We start from the raw sequence: 12,440 nt of genomic DNA, 5'->3' as shown, positions 1-12,440 counted from the left end.
GCCAGCCGGGGATTTAGCTCAGGGTTCCACCACCTGCCTTGCAAGCTCAAGGACCAGAGTTCAATCCCCGGTACCAAAAAAAACCAAAAATCAACAAAAAAAGAATTCATTGCCAGCCTGGGCTACATAGTTCAAAGTCAAACTGATTTGCATAGTGAGACCTAGCAAAAAAAAAAAAAAAAAAAAACCAAAAATTTATAAATTAAAAAAAAAAAAAAGAATCCAGAATCCAGCAGCTTCTGTCAATCTGCAGGCTAGTTACATACTGCTCCAGATCCCCGTTAACATGGAGGAACAGAACTAAAATCAACAAAAGTCTGAATACCTTGAGGAGTATAAACCGACAAGTTTTCTTTGACAAGTCCTATCTTGTACACTGGGGGGAGTGTTTGTCAATAACCAACTGTCCATGAACAGCATCAAATGCTTCTGTTTTACTCTCCTTACAAAGTACATCAATACTTGTCTAATCACCAGGCTTTTCCATCAAATCAGCATGAAGCCCAGTCACTAAGAGCATGTGATGAAGACTTCAGGCATTGCTTTTTCAGAGATGTAGGAGATTTTGAGTTACCAGTTAATCTTGGACCACCTCCATATCTGCTGTAGAAAATGTCTGCTGCATATTCAGAAATTCTCTTCATAATTGAGATTTTGTCTGGATGAAGTTTGTCGTGGGAACACAGGCAAGCATGGTTATCAATAGGCTTGGTAGGTGTTGATTCATCCAACCACTTTTGCAGCCATTCAAGAGAGACAAACTCATAGGGCTCTGCAGAAGAAAGCAACGAGAGGAAACTATGTATTTTTAGTTTTTGGACCAAGTGACACAGTCATTTTCCTCAAACAATGCAAACTCTGTTCAAAGTTAGCAAAAATCGTAAGAGTCACTGATTGAAGATCTGATGCATGTGACAGAAAGCCGCAGTGTAGGGGCCATGTGTGTAAACAAGTCTGCACAACACCCTATGAGACTGAACAGCAAGCATCTTAAACCACATTCTACAAGACGCGTCCACAGAGAGAGCTGTCCTACAGAGGTTTGATAAGGACCTCATGTTAGCGAAACACAAGCCACCTCCATGCTGGCTCGTGAATCTCATTACCTCATTCCTATCGCGTTTATGTCATAAATTATTTATTAACACTTTCCACAAACACAGGATATACCTCTGGAAAATTAAATGGAGATCTACATTTGATACTTAACTGCCTCAGCTGAAACGACTTCATTTCTGCCCCCATTTAATCACAGAACTTTTGTGTCCACAATGATTAGGATGTCAGTTTTTTTTCCCCTCCAGACAGGGTCTTGTTATGTCACTCAGGCTGGCCTTAACTCAGTGAGTGACGCTCCTGCTTCAGCCTCCCTTACAAGTGTGTGCCACCATGCCCAGCAATGTGATGTTAATTGAGTATTTATACCCTTGCCCAAATCCAAGCCATGATCTAGTCACTTCATTATTATTTTAGACAAGTTTCAAGATGAAGCACGTTAGAACTAAATTACCACCTATTTTGAAGCTGCAAAAGTTAAATGAAAAAACTAAATGCTTTAACATGGGTTTAAATTGGGGAAAGGGGAATCCCAGAGTTCTCTAAAAGCAAAAATTAAAGAAAAAGGGACAGTTTTGATTACTTACAAAGATTTCCAGTGAGTCCCAGCATAAAACATAGAAAAAAACATACAGAGGTTGAATTTATGTATTTATATTATGTACTACTCCTGATGAGTTCTGAGACAGATGCTTTAGTGCAAAGACCATCTGGACTCATTTCAGACTCAAGAGTCAAACATGTACAAAACTCCCATTCTCCTTTTAATGAAAGACATTTTGACTCTTACGAAACAAAATTTGGAGCTCTCACCCCACGACTGGGCTAAAAGGGACATCAAAGAGCCCTGTCACAGGAAAAGCACAGAGCTGCCAAGAGGCCACCGTCTAACCCAAGTGGTGCCACCAAGAACTGAACTTGAGCAAGGTCACTTAAAACTCTATACTTCAGGTCTTTTATCTGTGAAATGAAGGTAATAATACCTGCCTTCTACCTACCTCACAGGGAATGTTGTTGAGTATAAAAGATAAGGGAAGCATTTTGAGCTTTTTAAAAGAAAAGAGATACAGAAAAAGTTAATTATACATCAAGACATACATAAGAGGAAACTTTAAGATGCAGTACAGGCAACAAGGTTGTAGCATCTTACAATTGTTCATGGTATGTTAATAAATATGTTCAAAACACCTCCAGGTTTCAAGGTTAAACTTCAAGAAAAAGTGCACCGGCTATCTGAAAAACTGGACGATAAATGATCCCTACCTAAGAACGAGGTAAGTCTTAGCAAATCTTTTCCTGACAGAGATTATAACTAGGAATAACCAGCAGACTCCCAAAGGTCAGAAAATAGGGTTAAAAAACAGTAACATCCTACAGTACTGCCCTAGGTGTGTGTTTCCCCAGGCACTAAGAGGCCAATACCTGCCAAGACTAACTGGGGGGGAAAAAACCCTATCAATCCCACTCTTATAAGGAAAGGAATGCAGGGAAGTGAAAGTGTAGAAGACACTCCTCACCAGTGATAGGTACAGGAATTCAAGGCCAAGGGTCAGGTAAGCCTGACCATTGGGCAACGGTATGACTGACAGGTGGGTAAATACAACACTTTCCAGTCCCAGAGTTCAACATAAAAACTTCCAAGTGACACCTGCTGTTTTTGGTTTTGAAATAGGATGCCCCGACCTGAAATCAATGCTAATTACAAGGAACTGAAAAACCACTTTTTGATTTTATAGGAGGAGGAAAGACTGGAGCAGAAACTGGGTCGAAAACTCTATCTAATACGATACTCATTATTAACTCAAACACTGTTCCAGATTTGCTTTCATTTCCAGATTACACTTGGTGGGAGATCCCTAGAAGTAACAGTGGCTTTGGGCACACAGGTCTCTATTTCCACTTTCAATTTTAAAAAAATTTTTTGTTTTGAGACAGGGTCTCACTGTATAGTTGAGACTGACCTGGAACTCACTATGTAGACCAGGCCAGTCTTGAACTCACAGCAATCCTCCTGACTCAGCCTCCTGGAGTGCTGGGATTACAAGCGTGTCCCATCACGCCCGGCTGAACCTTTTATTAGAGCTACATGGATCTCTCCAAGAATGTTCCTGAGAACATGGGGCTGGAGCACAAGGCTCTTATAGCAAAATATTACATTGTTGGTTATTTCTGCTCTATACAAAGACTCCTTTGCAGGGTAATCCAACATGTCCCCTGTTTAGTCAATGACCTTAAACACTGCCATCTGAAAGTATAGCAGGAGTTTAAAAAGTAGGAGTAAGAACTCTAACTCGTTTCCCAATTGAGATAGAAGACAGCGTGAACCTTCAGCGTTTGATGATCCAGAAAAGCAATTACTATTCCCAACAAGAAATACTAGAAATAACTTTGAATCTTAATTCAAAATACAAACCCGCCCCCCAAAACAGCCTGGATTTTGAACACAAATTTCCTTTAAAAGATATGAAATCAGGACAGTTTTGGTGTCAGTATGTGAAACACTTTAGAGACAAGTGACTATCTCGTATGAAGGGTCAAAAGAATTTATGTTCCCAGTGAAGGCAAAATTCTGGGACATGAGCCTACATAGGTCCACAAGATAAAACTCAGAAAATGCATTATCAAAACACGGTCTTCCACTGCCTGCCCTGCAAGCACTGAATCCCCGGTACAAAAACAAACAAAAAAAAAACACTGGCACTTCAAAACTAGTCACTAAGATTTTATGATGGGGCTACATAGGTTTCCCATGACATAAATTTGTGATAGACTGAAAAATACAAAGTTCATGTTCTGAGAATATTCTAAATCACAAGCACAGGTTCTTACACACTGAATGAAAAAGCCACCAGAAGCCCATTGCTATCTGCCAAGAAACATCATTGGACCACACAGCTCACAAGAGCATTTGTTTCTCCGTCTTCCTTCAGCACCGGGATCCAATCCAGGGCCTCGTGCAAGATAGGCAAGTGACTGACACCAGCCCTGACAGCAGCACTTTTCTTTAGAATCATGAAATCCTTTTCTCTTGAGCAGAATATAAGAAACTGTGGATAAAGTTCAGAAAATATAGCTGGGCTTAGTGGCACATGCCTGTAATCTCAGGAGTCTGGGGAGCTAAGGCAGGAGGATCAAAAATTCAAGCCCTGTGCAACCTAACGAGATTAGCTTTGAAACATTTCAAAGGGGCTGCAGATATAACTCAATGGGGTGGACCTGGGTTCAATGCACAGTACTACTCAATAATAAAATAACAACAACTCAGAAAACAGATTCCTAGGCCCCTATTCCTCTGAACAAAGGCAGACAAATCTAGAGGTTGTGAATCATGGGCTAACTCCAAATCATTTTCCACTCGGGTTTTCTGGGACAATTTCAACCCTTGCATAGAGTTAGACTAACAACTTACAAGGGGTCACAGTATAAAGACTATTTGGAGAAAATGCCTTGCTTCCTTCCTTCCTTCTACAGTGTTTGCAGTGCTGGGGATTGAATCCAGTGCCTTAAGCTCATCTTAATGCAGTAAAACACTAAGCTAAACACCCGGGCCTTAAAAATAATGTCTAAACGCTACGTTTTACATATTTAGCAATCTATAGTTATTTCTGATTTGTTTTACCAGTAACTTAAAAGATAGAGACAAAAACCACCAAGCACATTTATGCTTCAATATTTATTTTCTAACTCACATCTAAATTCTCTTTTGTAAGACTTAAATACGAGAAATTCATGCCTGTGAAATGACAATTTATTGCAAATGAAGAAAAATCAGCCTTAAAAATAATGGTTGGTTTCCAGTGTTGTTCTTTTGGGGACATTTGATAAACTGGAATACAAACAGTCAAAGAATATGGGGTAATCCTAGGAATCAAAGATGAACTCTATAGTTTTTCTACTCTCTCTGTAACATTTGATACTAAATTTCAAGTTAATCTGAAAGTATCAAAATTATACTTCTTTATGTGTTTGGCAGTTAATACTATGCAAAGAAAACAGAACGGGCAAGTTGCTCCCATTGTGATCTAATCGTTTGTCTTTAGAAACCAGTCATTCTCAAGGCTGGGGATTAGCACAGTGGTTCCAAAGCCTGCCTGGCAAGCACAACTGGTACCCAAAAAAAGAAAAACCAGTCATTCTCTGACAAAGTACAAAAATCTATAAAACTCATATATGCAGAGTGCTAACCTAAGCAAAGCCTTGTAATTTATTAACAGCATCCCATTTTAAAAACTACATAACAGAAATTATGTTGAATGTCACACCAAGTTATTGCTGTTTTACACAGTAACTTTCTACTGTATGCACTTCCTTCAGTGGACTATATAAGGAAGGGTAAGGATAACTTTGTCCATACACATTTTTGTGAATATAACAAACAAGGCAGTTAATGGCAACAGTGCTGTCCCGGAATATCTTACAGACCAGCTCCAGCAGGTAACCTTTGGTACAGCTCCTTAACCTCTTCGTGCTTTGCTTTTCCTTTATCCACGCTTTGTTTACGCATCTCCGCCATTTCCACACACCACTCCTCAAATTTGGAATTATCTCGATCTACCAGCTCTTGAAGAAAGGCTATTCAAAAGAAAATTAAAAGAAAAACGTATCTGTCTCGATCACATGGCACGTGAGCTAAGCTTCTGGTGACACATTTGTACTATGGCATTCTCTTCTGGAGGCTACCTTGACTCAAAGTAGAAGGGAGAAAGCTATGAAGTTATTGCTCCCATCACCCAGCTTACCATATTAAGTCAACAAGAACCGTCATCCAAAGGATGAGAAGCCCCTTCAAATTACAGTCTAACACTGGTAAGCTGGGTAAACTGACAAAAAAAACCACTGGTGTAAGTCTTCAGCATACGAATTAAACAAAATGACATCAAATGTCTCCCTTGCTCCTGTGCTTCTTTTAAAATTAAGTTTGACCTGTGGGCAAAAAATGGAGTAGTTCCAGAAATGTAAATACGGGCTCCTTTATCTCAAAAGCTCACCACCTTAAAGCAAATCTGTGGTTACTATTTATTAACCTGTCATAATAAAAGCAATGTCCTTAGATTTGGAGCATTGCATTCTAAAATATTTGCCTGATGATGAAAAATACACTACCTGGAACTTCCACGGTTGAGGTGGGCTTCTCTTGGCTTTGCAGTCTATAAACCAACATGTATGCATTTCGAGAACAATGAGTCCCTTTACCACACTTGGGTCTGCGTGTCTGAGACTTTGAGGGTTCTGCTGGGGTAGAGAAATTAAAACAAAATTTAACTACAATGCTCACAATTTCACCCTTTTAAGGGAGGATGAAGAATATAAAGTATCCAAATACATATTGAAATTCTTTAACATGGACCCAATCATTAAACTGTTTCATTGGCCACCTTTGTCAACCACATCACACAGGTTTTTTGTTTTTATCCCCGTAATGGGACCTGAACTCAGAACCTTTGGTGCAGTTGAGCGCTACAACCAACATCCCTTTCTTTTTTCTCTTTTTTTCCCCTTATACCCGGGGATCAACCTCAGGAACTTGTGCTTGAGGCAGGTGTGCTACCACTGAGCTCAATCCCTGGCCCAAGTAAGGCTTTATTCTTAATATGCGTAGCTCAGTAAACAAGCACATGTTTTAGTATTGTTTTTAAATTAGAAAAAGATACAATGTAAATGCAAATTTTTAAAAGCCATCATTTCAAGAAATAAGTTTTTTAACTTAGTTAAGAAAATAAATCTGGACAAACTCTTAAATAAAGGTGTGTTACAAAATGCCAAGGAACAGGGTGATTAGCTACCAGTCCTTAAGTTCAGGAGCAAGTGGAAAATATCAAGATGGTAAGTCTATCGAATGAAAGGCATCTTCAAGTTAGGTTAGAGTACAGTGAAGAGGTCATCCGCAGGTGTAGGGTTATCAAGTCTCAGAGCTTCACTTCCTTACACTCAATACTAAAAGAACTGTTTTATCTTTAGGGCTTTATGGCAGAGAAAACCTAGTATTAGGCTAAAATGTACTAGGATTAAGTATAATACAAATACTGGTGCAGAAGAAATTTTTTTTGTTTTTTGAGACAGGGTCTCACTATGTAGTTGAGACTGAGCTGGAACTCAACTATGTAGCCCAGGATGGTCTCGAACTCCCAGAGATCCTCCTGCCTCAGCCTCCCCAGTGCTGGGATTACAGGCGTGCACCACCACACCTGTCTGGAAGAAATGTTTCTTAGAAAAAAATGTGTTTTAAAATCCCACAGGAGCTGAGGGAGTGAGTCAACAGTGGAACACAGATTAAGTAGGCCTGAGGTCCTGGGTTCAATGCTCAGTACCAAAAATAAAGGGGAAGGAATTGCACTATGGAGTTTCTTTGGCGGGTGGTGTATGAAGATATAGGAGATTGACTGCAGCCCTTTTTTGGAATTGTATTTGAGATAGGGTTACTAAACTGCCCCCAGCTGGGCTTGAATTTAATACTCTTCTTGCCTCAGTCTCCTGTGTGCTGTGACTACAGATATGCACCACTGCAACTGGCTTTTTTTTTTTTTTTTTTTTGAGACTGTCTCACTAACCCAGGCTTGCCCTGAACTTGTGGCAACCCTCTTGCCTCTGCTTCTGGAGCGCTGCAATGACAGGCATTTACCACAGAGTCCAGCCTGTGATGTGTATTTAATTTCATTTCCACTGCTATAAACTACATTATGCAGAGGTGCTCAACACTCATGGCAGGAGGGTTAACGCCTGTCTCCCCCTTGGGTGGCCTGAAACACTGACGGTGAGACCAGACCGTGCAGTACTGTCACATGTCACATGAGTGGCTTTGTAAAGGTGACTGCGTCACTCAAAACACCGATAAACGCGATCCATTTGTATCATCTGTTGTTGGGAGTCATTCTCCATAATTTGGGGGGGGAAATCATTTCATAATTAAATCATGCTTAGGGCTGTCTGAGGTCTGACGTCCTTGCCTCAGAGGACTGGCTATGGCATGTAGAAACATTAACTGTTTTTTCTCTGGTAACACCTGAGGCCTCAGTGGTCCTGTGATGCTAAAGGGCAAGATATCCAGGTTCTTTGAGAACCAAGCAATAAATAAATTTGCTTATTTATTTTTTGGTACCCAGAATCAAACTTGGGTCCCCGTGCTGGCAAAGCAAGCACCAGAACCACTGAGCTAAATCCCTGGCCCCCAAGCAGTAATTTTAAAAAGGAGAAATGTTTCACCTGGTGAGGGACAATAAATCCCTTATCAGTTTAACTCTTCCCACCTACTCATGCAAAAATGTTTTTGCTTTCAATTCACTTTCCTCCTCAGCCTAAGATGGCCATCTCCCTTCGATCACCATCAGCCTAAGATCCTTCCTTCCTCCAAGTAATGTGTGAACCCTAAATCTAGTTCAGAATATCTTTGTCTTTGACCACTCTGGGGCACTGACCCCCGAGCCCCGCCCCATGTTATTATGAAATTAAGCCAAGTCTCTATTGTCTTTTTTATCCCTAGCCATTCCTCCTCCTAGGCAGATTGATCACTCTCCCATAACCAGAGTCCTAGTCACCAGAGTCACCAAATCACACTTCACCTCCTTAGTTAAGGAAAAATGGCATGTGAATTAGTAGGAAGATAACAGGCAGTCTGGATCAATTCTACATGATTTTGGGGGAAAATCATTTCATATTTAACGCATGATTTGGTCTAGATTTCCTGTCCACAGGCCAGCTACAGCAAGGAGACATAACTGCATTTTCACCTCCGGTCACAGCTGAGACATGAATGGTCCCATGACGCTGTGATGCTCCAGGTCAGGCCTACATCAGCTGGAGACATCCAGGGAGGAACCAAATCATGGGCATATCCTTATTGTTCTAGGATCATCTCACCTACCCTGAGTCATTGGTACTTTTGTTTCTCTCTTTTTTTTTTTTGAGACAGGGTCTCACTATGTAATTGAGACTGACCTGAACTCACTATGTAGCCCAGGCTGGTCTTGAACTCACAGTGATCCTCCTGCCTCAGCCTCCCGAGTGCTGGGATTACAGGTGTATGCCACCACACCCGGCTGGTACTTTTGTTTCTGCTGATGTTCTGAATAAAGATATGGCAAGCTCAGGGTCTGGGGTCTTTGCCACCCAGAGAGGCACTAATCAGGTCAAAGCTTAGCTTGTTCTAAGTCTCATTTTCTGTCTATATATTACTTAATCTACTTTCTGCTGTGCTATTGTGGCTCAAAGATTAGAACCTGATGCAAGAGGTTCTAGTAATGTTCTATTAAAGTCCCCTTTCGCTGGTCCCTACAAAAGGGTGGTTGCACTGAGCCCAATGCCTGGGATAACAGCATGTTTATTACATTTCTCACTGAAAAATAACATGGGGTTCTGTTCCAAAGGCCATTAAAAACTATTGTGTTCATATAATGGGGCACTACTTTACAGTTTTTTAAAGCATGGTTAACAAAAGCAACAGCAGACACAAGTTGCAAAAAAAAATTGTGGACCATACAAGCTAGGTATAAAAGAACAATAACATATAACCCACCCAGCATGATGGCACAGGCCTGTAATTCCAGCGCTCGGGAGCCTGACGCAGGAGGATCACCATGGGTTCAATGCCAGCCTGGGATACATAGTGAGTTCAAGGACAGCCTGAACTACATAGTGAGATCCTGTCTCAAATAATCTTTTAGAAAAGCATGTTAGATGAAATCTACTATCTATCATTTTGTTTGCTTAATGACAATGTTTTCCCCTTTGGTGTGAAAAATAAACCGGGTAACTGGACTGATTATTTTCCCGGCAAGCTTTCCTGAAAGCCTGACATTTTGGAACCATCTCTGAATAAAGCAAGCACTATTAATAAAAGATATTCAATAATTTTATGTGTTTCAGAAATGCACATCTTTGACTCCCTGGAGCAATCCTGGGCCACAGCAATGTATCAGAATATTTCTGGTAAAAAATTTATATTTTAAAAGGTCACTCACAACTTAAAGGTTTTACCTAGATCTTCCTCAATCCCTAGTTGTAATTTCTTCCCCTCCATCTTTTCGATGTCTTCATCGTTAAACTTATACCATTCGCCAGACTGCGGATCTTTCACGTGGGCAATGTAGTGGCCAGAGTAAGCACTCACGCCCCTGTGTATGAGGACTGCACTGAGTTCATACACATAGGACCCACCTGGAGGAGAGAGGATGGAAAGGAAATTGTAGGTAACAGTTTACAGCATGACAATGAACAGTAACAATTCGTCCCACACCTGATAGAATTCAAAACATCTCACCTAAGACAGAAGACCTTCATTTTCACAAAATACTGGAGAAACATTCTCTGAAGCAGGTTATCATACTGCATCTCCATCCCCTCCACAATTACACTGGTAATTATAGTACTTTGGGCACTCAGTGGTGGTGACCTGACTCTACAGCACCCTCAATCTTGCAAGAACTATGAGTCACACATTCACTAAGAATCAACCATATTCTGTTACAGAAATTACATGTAATGCCAGATGTGGTGTCACCTGACTGCAACCCCCAGTAGTCGAGACTGAGACAGGAGGATCACTGCACATGTGAGGCCACGCTGGGCTACTACATAGTGACTACACTGCCAGACCTTGTTTCAAACATCAAGAAAATCTGGTTGTGGTTGTACAGGGCTAAAATCCTAGCACTCATGAGGCTGAAGCAGGGAGGATCACTTTGAGTTTAAGGCCAGCCTGAACTACACAGAAAAACCCTGTCTCACCTAAAACTAATCAGATGAATGTAAAGCAAGAAGCTAACATGGTTAGAGAAAGGATGGTAGACTTTGGGGGCAGGGATTAAATCATCAAAAAACAACTACTTTCAGGACCAGGGATTTAGCACTGCCACCTGCCTCATAAGCATAAGGTCCTGAGTTCGATCACTGGTAACAAAACAAAACAACAACAAAAAACTGATGTCCAGGCCAGGCATGGTAGCCTGTCATGCCACCACTCTGAGAAGATAGGAAACCAGAGCCAAATCTCTCAAAAGAAAAAATAAGAGTAGGGGGCCAGGGTTTTAGCTCATTGGCACCACGCCTGCCTCACAACCCACAAGGTCCTTAGTTTGGTCATGGCTCACTGCAAAGGTCCTGATTCAATGCCCAGTGTTGCAAAACACGGGTGCACTTTGTAGGTACTAGGTAGCCAAAGGGTACACACTCCCATTTTAAAGACGATGCTTGAAACTAGCTCCACTGACATAAGAAATCATTTCACAAAACGCACATATATTATTAAATTGTATATACCTCAAGATCATGCCATTTTCCTCATCTGTTGTGCTTCATTAACGCTGGGGTATAAATGCAGGAATAAGCAAGAAAAATGGAAAAATTGGGAGAGATACTGCTAAAAATCTAGAAGGGTTCCCTACTTCTATTTCTTAGTGCGCTAGTTTTGTTTTGTTTGAAACAATGCCTGCTTCACTATGTACCTCAGGCTGGCTTTGAACTCACAGTAATAATCCTCCTGCCTCAGCCTCATCCCAGAGTGCTGGGATAATGGGCATGTATCACCATGCCTGAATTTTTTGTTTTGTTTTGTCTCGTTTGAGACAGGGTCTCACTATGTAGTTGAAACTGACCTGTAACTCACTACGTAGCCCAGGCTGGTCTCGAACTCACAGCAATCCTCCTGCCTCAGCACCCAAATTCTTAATAAGTACTTTACATTCTAGTGCCACCTTAAATTCTTAAAAGGCTGCAAATCACAGATTACATATTATACATGCGATTTACCAAAATAACACTTCTGGGCAAAGGATTTAGATCAGTTGTTCTACCACCTGCTTCGCAAGCGCAAGGTACCAAATTAGATCCCCGGGAGCAAAAACAAACAAAAAAAACAACAACAATAACAAAAAACATTTCGTTCAAATCACAGATTACATATTATACATGCGATTTACCAAAATAACACTTCTGGGCAAAGGATTTAGATCAGTTGTTCTACCACCTGCTTCGCAAGCGCAAGGTACCAAATTAGATCCCCGGGAGCAAAAACAAACAAAAAAAACAACAACAATAACAAAAATAACATTTCGTGCACACATCCAAATACTGGCAATGATGAACAAACAACTACAAATAAATGTTTTAGATCCTGGGAAAAAAACCATTTTTATTTTGAGAAAAGATCTCACTATGCAGGGCTGGGATTTAGCTCAGTGGTTTTAGAGCCTGTCTCAAAAGTTTGATCTCTGGTACTAATAAAAAAAAAAAAAAAAAAAAAAAAATTCACTGTGCAGTTCAGGCTGGCCTTAAACTCATTATGTATGTAGCCCAGGCTGGCCTCAGACTCTGGACTATCCTCCCTGCCAGTGCTGGGATTAATGAAAGTTCTCTGGAAACAGCGGGTGGGGGACGGACCTGACCAGGACCCC

General features: G+C 40.8%; 1 protein-coding gene across 2 annotated transcripts in view; it reads right to left on the bottom strand.

The window, feature by feature from the left end:
• The window catches only part of Usp48 (ubiquitin specific peptidase 48), a 77,310-nt gene that overhangs the window by 33,003 nt on the left and 31,867 nt on the right, over nucleotides 1-12,440 (bottom strand). The window contains exons 9-12 of one of the 2 annotated variants that reach the window (XM_010626014.1): nucleotides 10,027-10,206; nucleotides 6,160-6,288; nucleotides 5,479-5,628; nucleotides 575-772 (exon numbers count right to left, since the gene is read on the bottom strand). In XM_010626014.1, the coding sequence (XP_010624316.1) occupies nucleotides 575-772; nucleotides 5,479-5,628; nucleotides 6,160-6,288; nucleotides 10,027-10,206 (657 nt within the window). The remainder of the gene's footprint in view (nucleotides 1-574; nucleotides 773-5,478; nucleotides 5,629-6,159; nucleotides 6,289-10,026; nucleotides 10,207-12,440) is intronic. The other variant, XM_010626015.1, reaches the window with a different exon arrangement.

This window comes from Fukomys damarensis, unplaced genomic scaffold, assembly GCF_012274545.1.
Source record: "Fukomys damarensis isolate Sample0158 unplaced genomic scaffold, DMR_v1.0_HiC HiC_scaffold_23, whole genome shotgun sequence".
Lineage (NCBI taxonomy): Eukaryota > Metazoa > Chordata > Mammalia > Rodentia > Bathyergidae > Fukomys > Fukomys damarensis.
Note: the sequence above shows the minus strand (reverse complement) of the source record. Positions and strands in the feature narration are given on the sequence as shown.